The sequence below is a fragment of the Octodon degus genome, unplaced genomic scaffold, assembly GCF_000260255.1.
Source record: "Octodon degus isolate 3935 unplaced genomic scaffold, OctDeg1.0 scaffold00033, whole genome shotgun sequence".
Lineage (NCBI taxonomy): Eukaryota > Metazoa > Chordata > Mammalia > Rodentia > Octodontidae > Octodon > Octodon degus.
Genome location: NW_004524609.1, coordinates 1,222,984 through 1,236,945, shown reverse-complemented (window position 1 = coordinate 1,236,945; position 13,962 = coordinate 1,222,984). Strand labels below are relative to the sequence as shown.

The following is a 13,962-nucleotide window of genomic DNA, read 5'->3' as shown; positions in this document are numbered from 1 at the left end:
CAGCCCTGGTGTCTGCCAGCTGAGGTCCTAGCCCCGCCCCTTCCCAGGCTTCCGCGCGGCCTCGCCCAGAGATCACCTGACTCAACCCAACGCTCCGCCCACCGAAGAGCCTTCTGGGAGCGCATATGGCCCGGCCAACGCCGGCATAAAGCACGCGGTGGCTGAGCTCGTGCCGACTGGAAAGCGCTGCGGCCGCGCTCACGGCCCCCTCGAGCGCCTGTGACCTCACCGGTGGGCGCGAGCCCGGCGCCCGCACCTCTCCCTCCGGCCTACCAGCCCTTCCCGCAGCCGTTTAGTTCCTCCTCTGAGGTGGCGACCCGCCGGAGCCCGACCACACTTCAGTGTCGCCTCCCGTCCGTCCTCCGTCCTCCGCGTGCCTGCGCCCTCCCGTTACTCGAAGGCATCTCAAGCTCCTTGTTTTCTGCTCTGCGATCACGGACAAAAACTCAGCGGCCTGCGTCACAATTCTTTACTGAGAACAGCCCCACGCTGCCCTTCGGAGTTCTAACTCTTCCTTTTGAAAGAGATACAGACACCTTATGGGGTTTTATTAAATCTGTTTTGCATCCTGCAGATACAGGGAGTCACGTCGGCCAAAGAAGACACAAAGTGGTGTTTCCTGACTTTCCTCAGGTGCTGTGTCCCTGAACGCTGTCCAAACCCAGTGCAGTGAAATTGATCACTTTAGGCTGTATTTGTGAATGTTCTGCCAAGCAAGGAACATTTTGAAAATACCCCCAAAAGCCCACAATTTAAAGTATCTTTTAAAATAAGGAGGATCAGTACATTTGTTCCTGTGCATTAATCAAATCTGAATTCATAAGTATTTACATCGGGAGGAACAGCACAGATTTAGCGAGCAATCAGTGCAGTTCAGCTTCTATCTTTATGCAGTTGGACAAGTTATGCTTTCTGAGTCAGTTTTATGATTTTTCCAGCATTGTAAGAATTCAGTGCGTACGTTGTACTTAATAAATGTTGCAGTGTTTCGTTTTCTTCAGTACTACCACCATGCTCATCTTAAAATCCTGCTTTATACTTTTAGTTCTTTTATTCTTATTAGCGTTTAAATGAACAACTCAATTGCATGTTTTTGAGTAAAATGTGTTTTAATATGTGTACGTGGTGTGGAATGATTAGGTGAAGCTTGCTGACATATCCATGGCCTCACTTATCTTTTGGAGGGGTAGGACATCGGGAGTTACTCTCTCAGCAATTTTAAAATGCAAAGTATATGAACTATGTACGCTGTACAAGAGTTTTCAGCGTTTATTCCTGAGCCAGATGTGGTGGTGCAGTGCACGCCTATCATCACATCACTGAGAGGCTGAAGCAGGAGTATCCCAGTGATTGAGGCCAAGCTGAACTGCATAGTGACACCTCTCTCTCCAAAAAAAAAAAAAAAACAGGTTCTGTCAGCATTTTTAGTGGCTCACAGGTCACAGCTGAGGGAGTGAATCTTCGGTTTTCACGGCTAGAGACTGCAGCCAGAAAAAAAATGAGTGGAACCCCGGGAACGGTGCTGTGCCTGCGGAACGATACCATTTTAAAGGAAGCCTTTTCACTGCTAAGATTCAGAACTTGTGAGAGTCCCACTTATTCAGCTGGCATTCTACTGAGTACCAGTCGGCAGTATAAGATAAAGCCAACTCATGGCACTGGGGGATATAAGCACCTAATTATATCAGAAGGGCCCAAGAAAAGAGGAAAAGTGGAAGTGAGACCAATTAATTTGGGGACAGATTTTAACTATGGGTTTTAAACATTGACCTGACTGCATATGTATGACCCTGGCAGAGAGTTATGCTCAGTATGGACATAATCTCTGCAACCATCCCTCCATCAAAGTTGAGGAAAGTTATGCGATGCCCACCAAAACCGTGGAAGTGCTGTACATGCAGGACCGAGGTGCCAGAATGTTCCTGGACTCGTCCTGACCACCGTGAGCAAGTAGCTCATATCAGCGGTCTGATGGCTACATTTGCAGAGGTTTTCTTGAAAATTCTCCAGAGCAATCTTCCTGAAGGAGTCAGGGTGTCAGTGAGGGAGTGCGCTGAAGAGGCCTTCAAGGGAAGGTTCGGGCTCATCCAGAACTGGAGTAACTGCTGGCAGGGTGGAATGAACTCTTGCAGACAGTTTCCTGATGGCGCTGGTGACTCTGCCAAGTGGAAAAGCCTCCTGAGAGGATAAACTTGAGCCAGACGCGAACGTAACCCTTAGGCTTTATTTCTGCCTTTTCCTACACTCAGGAGTGTCCTCTCCTCTAGCGTGGTTGTTAGCAGTTCTTAACCCTTACCTGTGAGATAATCTGGAGTATCTCCCACCTAATAAAATCTGTGACTACTTCAAAAAAAAAAAAAAAAAAAGACCAAAACAATTTATTCATGTCTGAAACTTTGTACTCTTTGAATAGCATCTCCCATACCCACCTGACCCAAACCCCAGCTTTGTTTGACAACCAGTGTTTTCTCCACTTCTATGAATTCTATCTTTCTGTGTCTGGTTTATTTCACCAAGTATGATGTCCATCGTGTTCCTCCAGGTAGTCAGATACATTTCCTTCTAAGGCTAAATAATACTTCACATTCATCCGTCCACTGATGGACATGAGTTAATTCCTTGTCTTGGTTGTTGTGAATAGCATAGCAATGTGTATGCAGTTTATTATACAGATTTTATTCCTTCAGCTGACTGCTGATCATAGAGATTTCATTTCTAGTTGTTTGAGGACCCTCTGTGCTGTTTCCGTAATGACTTTACTATGTCACATTCCCACCAGTGGCATCCAAGAGTTCTCTTTTCTCCATATCCAACCCTTACTTATTCATCTTTGTAATGGCCAACATGAAGTAACATTTCATTATGGTTTAATCTGTATTTTCCGTATGTGTACTAGGTTAAACATTCTTTTATAACCCTATTGCCCAGTTGTATGTTATTTTGAGAAATGTCTATTCAGATCTTTGCCTATTTTTAGAGTTTTTCTTGCTGTTGGTTGGGCTCCTTATATGTATATTTTCTTTTAAATGTATTTGGTACAAGGTCTTACTACACAGCCCGGATTCACAGTGATCCTCCAGTTTTCAGCCTCCCCAGCGCTGGGATTATAGGCATGCGGCACCACACCCTGACTTGACTCGTCCAGCTGAGCATGCCCGGTGGTGGGCCTGGCACAGCATGTGGTTCTGGGAATTGAACCCTAGTCCCTGCATTTGCCTAAGCAGGCACTTAGTCTGTTGAGCAATCTTGCCAACCCTCCTAATTTGTTTTTAACTTGAAATGTCAATTATTTCAAGGGCTTTTCCTGGGCCTATTGAGATAGCCACATGATTTTTGTCCTTTGTGCTGTTAATGTGTGTCACTCATAGCAAATTTATACATGTTCAGTCATGCTTGCTTTCTAGGGATAAATCCTGCATCACCATAGTAAATGATTGTTACGGTTTGTGTCTGGGTATTCCCCCAAAGCTCCATGTAGTCATGGGCAGACTCCTAGAGGTTGTGATTAATTCATGATCCAATGCTGGGATTATGGGTGTGAGTGCTGCTCTTGCCCTGAGGCAGACAGCCTGGATGCAGTATAAGAGAGTAAGAGAGGCTTGCTCTCTGTCTCTGATGCTCCTCCCTTTTCTTTTTTTCTTTTTTTTTCTCTTACTGTTCTGCTGTTTCCTGCTGCCCTGAAGTACTGCCCTGTGCCATGTGTCACTCTGCCTTGGAGCCAACCGAGTATGGATCAAACCTCCACAAACTGTGAGCTAAATAAATTTTTCCTTAAAAAAAAACTTTCCTTCCTTAACTTTGGGTGTTGGGTACTTTGTCCCAGCAACAAGAGAAAAATAACTGAGACAATCTTTTTAGTGTACTGTTGAACATGGTTAGCTAGCATGTTGGTGAGGATTTCTGCATCTCTGTGCATGAAGTATGTGCCTATAATTCTTTATTATTTTTAAATGTATGTAGTTTATCTCTCTAAAGAGTCTATAACCTGAGTGCGTAGTCCAGGTGTTTTATTCTTCTAACCACTGTAAGCTGTCTCTCTATGCCTCACTCCCTACTCCTGTCCCTTGCTTATAGTCCTGTGTATTTAAGTACCAACTTCTAACGTGTAAGTAAGGATGATGATGGGTTCAGTCTGCATGCTGATCAGTGTGTGTACTTAACAAATCTTCAGCACTTGCAGTTTTCATTACAAAATCTATTCAAGAGTCAGTTTGTTATTAATTCCACAGAGCTCCCCCCAAGAGTACCAAATACATATTTTAGGTTGGATTAGGTTATCTTGGTAATAGAAAACTTCTAATAATGATATAAGCAAGAAGAATTTTATTTCTTGTTCACATTCAAGAACTTGAAAGACAAGTCATTCTGAACGGATATGCGGTGTCCAACTTTCAGGGACACAGTCTTCTATTTCATCCTGGCAGTGTTCAACTGTGCTACACCCAAGTTCTCAACAACCCTCTAAAGATATTCTGTGCACCTCTCAACCAAGCAATAGCATCACTACAAAGCTTGAAGGCTTTGTCTTTCAGCGGAGGCCCAATGTAAGAATCAAGACACGTCTCAAGCAAGATTGTGGGTGTAGCTTTTGTCTCCTGTACTGAAACCCAAGATTCAAAGGCACAAATTTTTTGAAGAAAACCACCTTACCAGAAACACTGTCAATTAGACTGAAACCAAGAAAATGCAAACAAGAAAGAGGACTTTGGACTACCACATTTCTACCAGCAGGAACCAGCTCAGAAAACAAGGTGCAAGTACATGCTATTTTCATGAAAGAACTTAGAGGATGAAACCAAGAGACTAGAGGGTGAAAGCACCATGGATAATTATTCTGAAGCTCAGAATGTGGCATTGCAAACATGCATCTAAGTGGTTCCTCAAAAAACTAAAACTAGAAGTTTCATGTGACCCAGCTGTTGCCCTTCTAGGTATTTTCCTAAAAATTAAAAAAAAAAAAAACAAAAACAAAAACAAAAAACCTTAAAAGCATCATACTACAACAATATATGCACACCCATGTTTACAGTAGCACGATTTGTAATAACTAAATCTTGGAAATAGCCCACACATCCATCAACAGATACATGGATAAAGAAAATGTGGTTTTTATAAACAAAGGAGTACTATTCATCCATAAATAAAGAGAAACGAGACATTTTTAGCAAATGGATGCACCTTGGGAACATAATTTTAAGTTAAATAAATTAGTCATGTTTAAATATCAATCATTTTTTTCTGTGAGAAACTCAAAGCGTAAATAAAGACCAAAATGGAAGGTATTGGGAAATAAGAAAATGCTCAAATTGGAAGGGGCACAAGGCAGGGGACAGGCAGAAGGAAAGGAGCAGGGATTTAAAAATAGGAACGGAAGTAGAGCAATGTTTTTCTAAGTGAAGAGAGAAGGATAGAAGGCAAGGGGGAGTAGCATGGGGGGAAAAAAGGTATGTCATGTACAGGTACACATTCCCTGATGAATGTGATCTTTATGCTTGTCAAAAGTGTAATAATAAAAGTATTTTTTAAAGCTTGTATTTCAGAGCGTGTATTTTAAAGCTTGGTTTTCAGAGCTGTGGCCACTGACTCCCGTGCACCACCTCTTTTCTGCCTGCTGGAAAAGATGTGTTGATAGCACTTGTCCTCTCTGTCCACCGATTTATAATGGCTGCTGTGGGGAAGGCACAGGTACTGTTTACTTTCGCTTTATTTTCCTAAAAATTCAAAAAAAAAAAAAAAAAAAACCTTAAAAGCATCATACTACAACAATATATGCACACCCTCAGATTGAGGGGTACGCACTTAAATAGCTGTGTGTAAGGAATTGCACCCCGAGAAGCTCCAGTGCACCTTTCGGGATAACCTACACTTGAAGTTGATGTTATCAGTAAGAATCTGGGGCTGCAGGAAGGATGAGCTTGCCCTTCATGTGGAAGAACTGTAAACACTTAGGAGGTAGAAGATGGGCAGTCCCACTAACACACTGGGCAGATCACAATTGTGAAATATTTGTCTTTAAAAATTATTTTCAGAGACAATGCTAAATAATAATTTCAGTGGTCTTTTTACTTATAGGCTCTTCAGTTTTCTAAATACTATGTGCTTTGATATTTTGTCAGAAATATATATAGCTGTTGAGACGTTTTTCCTCTAGCCAAGGGTTTCGAAGGATGTCACCATAACAGGAACAGCTGCAAGGAAGCCAGTTGTGCACCTGACCTCTTCATGTTCCTTTCATATACAAACCATTCTTAGAAAGCCACACTGGGTGGAGCTTTAAATTTTTATTTAATACTATACCTTACTCTGAACCACCCAGATAGCTCAGTGGATTAAGGCACCTGCTTAGGGAGGCTCAGTGACCAGGGTTCGATCCCCAGCCTGCCATGCCAGCCCCACCCCTGGGGTTCCCTGAGAAGGTGACTGAGACTGTAATCCCAGCACTTGGGAGGCTGAAAACAGGAGGATCACTATAAGTCCAATCTGGGTAGTGAGACCTTGTACTAAAATACAAATACATGTAAAATACAAATATATAAATTTTTAAAATTTAATAGAAATTATTTTTAGATGGTTTAACTTGCAAAAGAATCTGCTGTCATTCCACTGTATCACTGTGGATTGTCCTGTAATTCCCCATCTGCTTGTAATTGGCCTTGGTGGACATTAGGTAGCTCTGGTACTGTAGCATTCAGACCGCGAAGGCCACAAGCTAAAGGGTCACAGTGTGGTTTGACATGTAAGAGGCAGGAAAGGCAAAGTTTAGTATACACTTACCAGTGGTTTTCCTTTTTCTGAGAAGATTCTTTATTTTCACATTTTCATCCTGAGATATTTGGTTATCAGTTACCAAGATGTGTTTTAAGAACAGTGAATCCCACAAGATTTCACCATAAAAGGGTTTAAGCGGAGTCCACATAATCTCTTTATGATGCTATGCTCTGGGTTGAGCTTACAAATGTGTATTGTATAGATTTAAAGGTAAGAAGGTATGTTCTGAAGGCTCTGCAAGGACCATCACTTCCGCACTGCCAGCACTCAATGATCAAGGTCGGGGTGGTGGCTGCTGCTGGGAATGCCAACACTGGGAAGCTGAGGCAGAAGCTTCACAAGCTCCCTCATGCCTGGCAGCTTAGTTATTTAGAGACCCTGTCTCGAAAATCAGACAGGGCTGGAGCCGTGGCTTAGGGAAAAGGCCCTGGACACAGTCCCCACTATAAAAAATTAAAGTCAATGTTACAAATGCTAACATCCTATTTTGTCATCATATAGGATAATAATGCTAATAATTAAGATTTTGATCTCAACTCTTGTGAATAAGTTCTGTAAGTCTACTTGTTTGCCTGTAGGTTGGTATACATGAAGTTTTCTTAGCCGTCTGCCATGTTTTATGAGGAGGCTATCTGTTGCTGCTGCTCATAGTTGTTCTTCTAGGGCTCCAATCTCGTTTAATTTTTCACAGGAATCTGTGGTTTTAGGGACCTCAGAAAGCCCAAGATCACTTCACTTGGAAATGGATTGAAAATATTTTAAAATTCTGTGTGGGTAGATATTTGGCTTTGGGAATTTGTAATCCAAAATGTGTTCTTTAACAGAAGAGTAGCTCCGTCTTACTGACTAGGCTTTCTCCTGGGTCAGGGACACGCGTGAGTCCCTACATCAGCCGTTCACAAACGTAAGTAAGCAGCAGAATCACCAGTGGCTCACTGGAACAGACTGCTGGGCCTCAGGCTCGGATTTTCTAATTCAGTGATCACCGTCACATGCTGTGTAAACATATTTTGGATCTTTGTCTTTTGTAAGAAAATCGATGTGCTTTGAAACCATAATGTTAAGTGAAATAAATAAGACACAAGCTTAAATATCACATGGTTTCTCTTAAGTGAGAAACCCAGAAACATAAAAAGCAAAATAAAACTTAAAATATAAATAAAAAGCAAAATAAAAGGCAGACACTAGGAAGCAGAGAGATGGATGTTTTTCAAGTGGGAAGGGGAGGGGAAAAGATGAAAAACTAATGGAGCTCTGCCACGAACACGTGCCGACTCCCCGAGAGGAATGCAAGCAGTATTACTGCGAAAGTGTAGGAATAAAAAAAGCTAAAATTTCGGAAATAGAAATATTTTGATCAATGACAGACAGTACACATGACAGAGGTCCTGTAAGACGAGGACTGAGCTGAAAACTCCCCTCAGCAACATCACGGTAATCAATGGCATGCGCCACAGCACTCACTTGTAAACAAGCCTGCTGCGCCACTAGTTAAGGTACAATACCACATATAGGTAGGCCCAATATAGAGTATGTGACAATGATAATGAACAACTGTCACTGGTGTACGTACTTACTATACCACTTTTTATTGTGCACCTACTATTAAAAATAGGTGGTCTGTAACACAGTATGCTGTCACACCTGCAGCAGCCTCACACATCTCATCTTCACTATATCTTTTTTTTTTTTTTTTTTTTCATTTTTATGTATTTGGTACAGGATCTCGGTACACAGCTCGGATTCGTAGTGATGCTCCCATCTTCAGCCTCCCCAGCACTAGGATTACAGGCATGCTCCACCATGTCTGAACACAGTCGCTGGCTCAGCGCACCCCGGGGGTGAGGCCGGGCCGGTATGGCATTTGGGACCAGGGATCGAACCCTGGCTCCTACGCTCACCTAAGCAGGCGCTTTGTCTGCTGAGCTATCTCGCCAGCCCTTCATAATGCATCTTGATTCCAGTGAGAGGTCACGGAGGTGGCCTGCCTGGTGCCGCCCAGAGCTGGGTGAGTGCACTCTATATTTGCACTATGAAACCACCTTACTTGCTTCTCAGAGCTTAGCACGGCTTTTCTGGGTGGGGCCTGTATGTTCTCACTTCTAATGAATTTTCAGGTAATATCAATTTATTGCTGGTGCTGGGACCACACTTGATACCCACTGAGCAAAGGCTGTGATGTGCAAATGGTCCTGTAAATAATTTGTCACTCTCACCCATGTATGCTTCCTACGAGTAGGCTATGATGAAATATGTTCTGTTGATATCGCACAGATTCCTAAATAATTCCCAATTTTAAAAAATTCTTAGAACAGTGACACAACTTAGTTTGAAAATCTTATAAAGTCTGCAGAAAGGCTCTGAACTCTGAAACTAGCTTCAGTCCCACAGTAACTGTCACTCTTACATTTGGAACCCTGCTGGTTCTAACACACCCATTTGGAAGGCAACGACGTGTGCTGTTTCACCCAAAGGAAACAGAAGGAACCACACAGGAAGCGCTGGACAGCCAGGGGCCAGCTCTTTTTGGAAAGCGTATTTAATTCATGTTGCACAACTCAAACGGAGGAGGTGGTGAAGGAGTCAGGAAAGTACTGACACATGCTGCCCAGGAGTACTTCAGGAGAAGTATCTTGACGTCAGAGATAGTTCAGGAATGTCAGAGAGACAAAGAACTGACTCCCAATACTGGAATTTCTCTGTAACATTCAGTTTTCACTGCTGTGCACAGACCCTGAGACCGGACAGAAATGACCTCCAAAAGGGCAGGGCAAGGTGGTTTGCCCCGTGTCGCCCAATGCCAGGATACCATTTACATGCACGTCCTACATAATATCAAAAATAACTTCTAGTCACTGGGCCCACGGTGGCGGCTATCCCCACAGACTGGCAAACAGTACTGGTCTCCAAAGCCTATGAGCCTCATCCCAGAAGCTCAGACAATATAGCTGATATTTTTTCATCTTTTGAGTAAGTTTTCTTCCTCCTTTACTACAGTTTCTTCGTATATACCATCTTATCTAAAGACAATGTCCAACTACCACTCTCATGGACTCTGTATCCATAGCTAAAGGTTATAGTTTAGGCTATCAAAAATTCCCTGGTGTCTGATATTCCTTTCCCCTCCCTACTTATCCCTCTGTCGTATTCCTATTTCCAAAAGTAAGGGTAACCCATGGGAAAGGCGGGGTTCGGTCACTGTCTCATTCTTCACTTCAAGGCTTAGTCTTGATGCTAACACCTGGGTGAGCTACGGTTCTTCCCTACTGATTCTTCTGAAAGAGGGATGCACGTGTTTGCAAGGTGGATTAGGAAATGTAACTAGGTGGAGCTTGAGGGCTACGTCAGGAGATACAGCTGCTAAGGGTTCCGGAGGACTGAGGAAGATGACGGAATGACATCTGCAGCTGCCAAGCCAGGTCTCTCAGACCTCCCCACTAAAACCAAACACTAATGCAATGCCCCAGAATCTTCCTTTCTTGTCAGCACTGAGAATCAAGCCCAGGCTCTCACGCTGTACGCACTCTACTACCAAGCCACACCCCAGACCCACCCATCGCAGGGTCATGGCTGAACGTTTGAGGCCACCGTGAACCCCAGCATGTCAGAATGTGGATGATGACAGAGCTGGCCCAAGAACCAAGGCCGGCAGGCGTAAACCCATCATTTTTCAAACTAGAAAATTGAGTCCTGAGGAAAAGCAACTTTTTTAAATTGATAGTAAAGATTCTTTAAGCTGCAACATCGAGGCCAGAACTCTGATTTTCCAATCATCACTTCTAGATCTTTCCTTTTCCTTGGGTGGTGGGGCTTGGTTTTTAACATTAGCTAAAAAGTCAGCAAAACAGGAGCAAATGCTCTTTGTGGGACAAAAAGAAGAGTCTGTCCCCTTCAGGAAAATCTGGCACATCCATATGTCCACCACCACAGACTACCAGGGAGACACAGGCCCCTCCAGCCCAGCAACTGGGAATCAGCTTGCCATAATGCCCAGGAGGGATGTCTGCCTTCTGTCCAAGTCTGTGTGGTTTTTCAAGCTTTCTTTCTCATCAAATAAAATTACAAATGCAATATAAGAATGTTTATGTACATGTTCCTTTAGGTCCAGCAAACCTCATTATAGCTTCAGGTACCCGAGTGAGAAAAATGAAGTAAACTTGCTCCTATGGCCTCTCAGATTAAAGACATTAAAATGAGGTTGTCCAGCCCATAGAACAAGCTACACATGCTGATGTAATTAGGCCAAGTCCGTCCTGGCTTATTTATGCTCAGCAAACTCATGACAATGACTTCTTCACAAAACACCCAAGAGGTAGGTAAATGCAACCACCCTCAAGGAAGGATGTGGCACCCAGAGGCCCAGAATTAGGTTGGAGAGGTACCTGGGACAAGGGTAGGTCTGCAGGGGAGAGACCTGGGCACTGTCCCTTGGAGGAACAGCACTTAAGGCACGAAAGGAATCCCCATACATAGCAAATGTCTGCAGCAGTCAAGGCATGGAAGTAGGAGGTAAAGAGATGGTGCTACTCTAAGGCTGACACTTCTAGAAACTTCGAGGGGAGAGCTGCCAAGTGATGCAAATCTGAGGGTAGCGGATATGAACTAGAGGATGCTAACACACACCCCAGGCCATGCATGACCCCAGAGCAGCCCTGCCAACCTCTCAATGGGTCAAAGAATTAGGTATTAACAACTCCTTTTATGAGAGAACCACAGCTGGGCTGAAGCAGGGCAAGAGGCACAGGCAGCTCTGAGGGTTCCACTCTTCCCTGACTCACCCTTCAGCCTGAGAGAAGAGAAAGGAGACAGAGGGCTGCCACCTCCAGCAGTTCCTAGCATAGATGGCAAGAGCTGGACCCCAAAACCATGAAATTACACACCCAGGATGGAGCCCAGGCTTACTGTACCTTCCTCTGGGTATAGAGACCTCAGCCCTGTCCTGTTCTTCAGGGACAATGGCCTGACAGGGAAAGCTGGTCTCTCACTGAGGTAACAAAAAGAACACCTGCTCAGCTCCACAGATCATCCTCAACCTGAGCAGGAAAAATCCCAGCAGGGGGCATTCTGAGGACAAAGGCACTCTGAAGACAAAAGCAGGCGGAGCTCTGCTTCTGGGGACACATCACAAGTTTTAAATTACACGTTTCCCCACACGGAACACACACACTAACCACACACAAGCATAGAGCCCCACACTTCCACCACATTCTCCCAGCCCACCCCACTCCTGGTCCCAAGTCCCACCCCCAATACTGTCCTCTGTAAACACAATGGCACAGACTCCTGCCATCCTGGCATAGTCTGCTAATGATCTGAGGATGACTTCTTGCCGTTAGGTGCCCCGGTAGGTGATATTGGTGAAGGTGGATGTGGCTTCTTTATAGAGTGGGTTGTTGGCCTGTGGAGAGAATAAAAGAATCTCTTACATAAACTCCTCAGGTCTTCCTTACCCTGAATTATTTGCTAAAACAATTTTCAATTTGTTCTCATCTCATCTGAAGGTCAAGGCCTGCCCAAGATACACCACGGGTGAAACAAACACGTGTTACTCGCACTTCGCTCTTAGGATGATGGTAGGAAATAAGAAGAAAGATCAGACAGCCATCTTGCTGCGATTTCTAAAGGGTTAAAACCAGTCTCTCCATTTATTATTTTTCAGCCCTCTTTGGAGATTCAAAACATTCTACTACATTCTAAGAAAGCTTTTCCCAGCCTCTCCTGCTTCCTCCTCTCTTCCCCACTTTTGCTGTCACCTTCTCCCATTTTCCTTTGTTTACGGCAATGCTGGGGATGGGGCCTGAACGAAAAAGGCAGCAGGCACATGGACAGCATCTGCTCCAATAATTCTCAACTTGTCACCTCCTCTCTTCAATCACTACCTACACGTTATGCCATTAAGAAAAAGAACCACAACAACAAAAAGACAAATTCCATCAGGTCGAGGAGTCGTTAACGGCAGCTTCAGAAGCTCTGCATGTTCCTGTGTGCCTCAGAGACTTCATCCTTGGCCCTCACGACACCACCCCAGGGTGGGCGCCCTTGCGACCAAGCCCTGAGCTCACCATCAAAATGGGAACAAACTTTCAGCCCAATCCTGAACTTTCATGGCATCAAACAGTCCTTTGCAAAGTCCAGAAAAAAGTTAAGAAGTAGAAGATGAGCCAAAAGAGAACAGAGTAAAACTAAATACCTGAAAGTTTCTCAATAAATACTTGTTTGAGTTAGAACAGGATAAACTGCAGGAAGCACAAGAGGAGTGGAAGCTACGATGGGAGCAAGAAGAAAACAAGGCAGAAAAATATCCTGTCACTGTTTCTAAGAGGCTGACCGCAAAGCCCCAGGACCACACAAAGAGTGATTCTCAGAGTTACCTAACTCCCTCCCACAATCAAGCAGGCTACTTAATTTCTCTGCATTGGGTTTCCTCATCCATAAAATATCAACAGTAGTACTGCCCACCACGTGGGGCTACTATAGTAAGGAAGTGAGCTTACCTGTAAAAGGCATTTAGAAAGAGCTCTGGAACGCGGCCAATTCTCAGCAAATGTTAGCTACTACGTTCTTACTGTTTACATTTAACACTCTGGACTTCGCTATTTCTCAGCGTGGGTTTGCCCTGGCTCCCTCAAATGGCAAATAAGCTTCTGCACGCATTTCTTCCCAGCGCTGGAGCAGAGCTTGGGCCTGTTTCTGTCCAAGCAGTCCTCAGGACGTAGCCCTCGGTCCTGTGTTACTGTGTGGTGGCACAACAGGGGCCTTCAGGAAGTTTACAGACAAGGGGACAGTCAGGCCATCTCCAAATTTCCAGAACAGAGCACAGCTACAATGCCTGCTACCTGGATCTGCAGCTCCCACTTGAGGTTCTTGGACCAAAGAGCTAAGAAAGCGCCCAGCCCAGCCCAGCCTCCTACCGTGTCCCACTTCGCTCTGGCTCGTTCTTCCTCAAACTTGGCAAATTCCTTCCGGTCGTGGATGGTGACGAGGAGCTTCCAGATGAGCAGGCTGGCAAGGCCGGTGAGCAGAATGGCCCCCATCCCCGACAGCAGGGCCACCAGGGTGTCAGGGCCCTGGGGACACTCTTCAAGGAGACAAAAGCACGAGTCACTCGGACTGGCTAGGTACACTGTCTGCTTGACAAAGGAATAAAGAATTTGAGACTCCTCAGGAGGCTGCAGCAGGACGATCACAAGTTTG

The 13,962-nt window shown here is 44.5% G+C and overlaps 2 protein-coding genes and 1 pseudogene across 2 annotated transcripts in view; 1 reads left to right on the top strand and 2 right to left on the bottom strand.

Annotated features, from left to right (window-relative positions):
* Efcab13 (EF-hand calcium binding domain 13) overlaps window positions 1–348 on the bottom strand; it is a 120,255-nt gene extending 119,907 nt beyond the window's left edge. Inside the window, exon 1 of the mRNA XM_023714109.1 lies at window positions 274–348. The gene's annotated coding sequence lies outside the window, so the exon portion shown is untranslated. The remainder of the gene's footprint in view (window positions 1–273) is intronic.
* Window positions 349–1,498: 1,150 nt separating this feature from the next.
* Window positions 1,499–2,144, top strand: LOC101581392 (annotated as a pseudogene).
* An 8,319-nt stretch (window positions 2,145–10,463) lies between these two features.
* Itgb3 (integrin subunit beta 3) overlaps window positions 10,464–13,962 on the bottom strand; it is a 61,646-nt gene continuing 58,147 nt past the window's right edge. The window contains exons 16-17 of the mRNA XM_012514507.2: window positions 13,680–13,846; window positions 10,464–12,166 (exon numbers count right to left, since the gene is read on the bottom strand). Coding sequence (XP_012369961.2) covers window positions 12,101–12,166; window positions 13,680–13,846 — 233 coding nt within the window. The 3' untranslated portion in view covers window positions 10,464–12,100. The remainder of the gene's footprint in view (window positions 12,167–13,679; window positions 13,847–13,962) is intronic.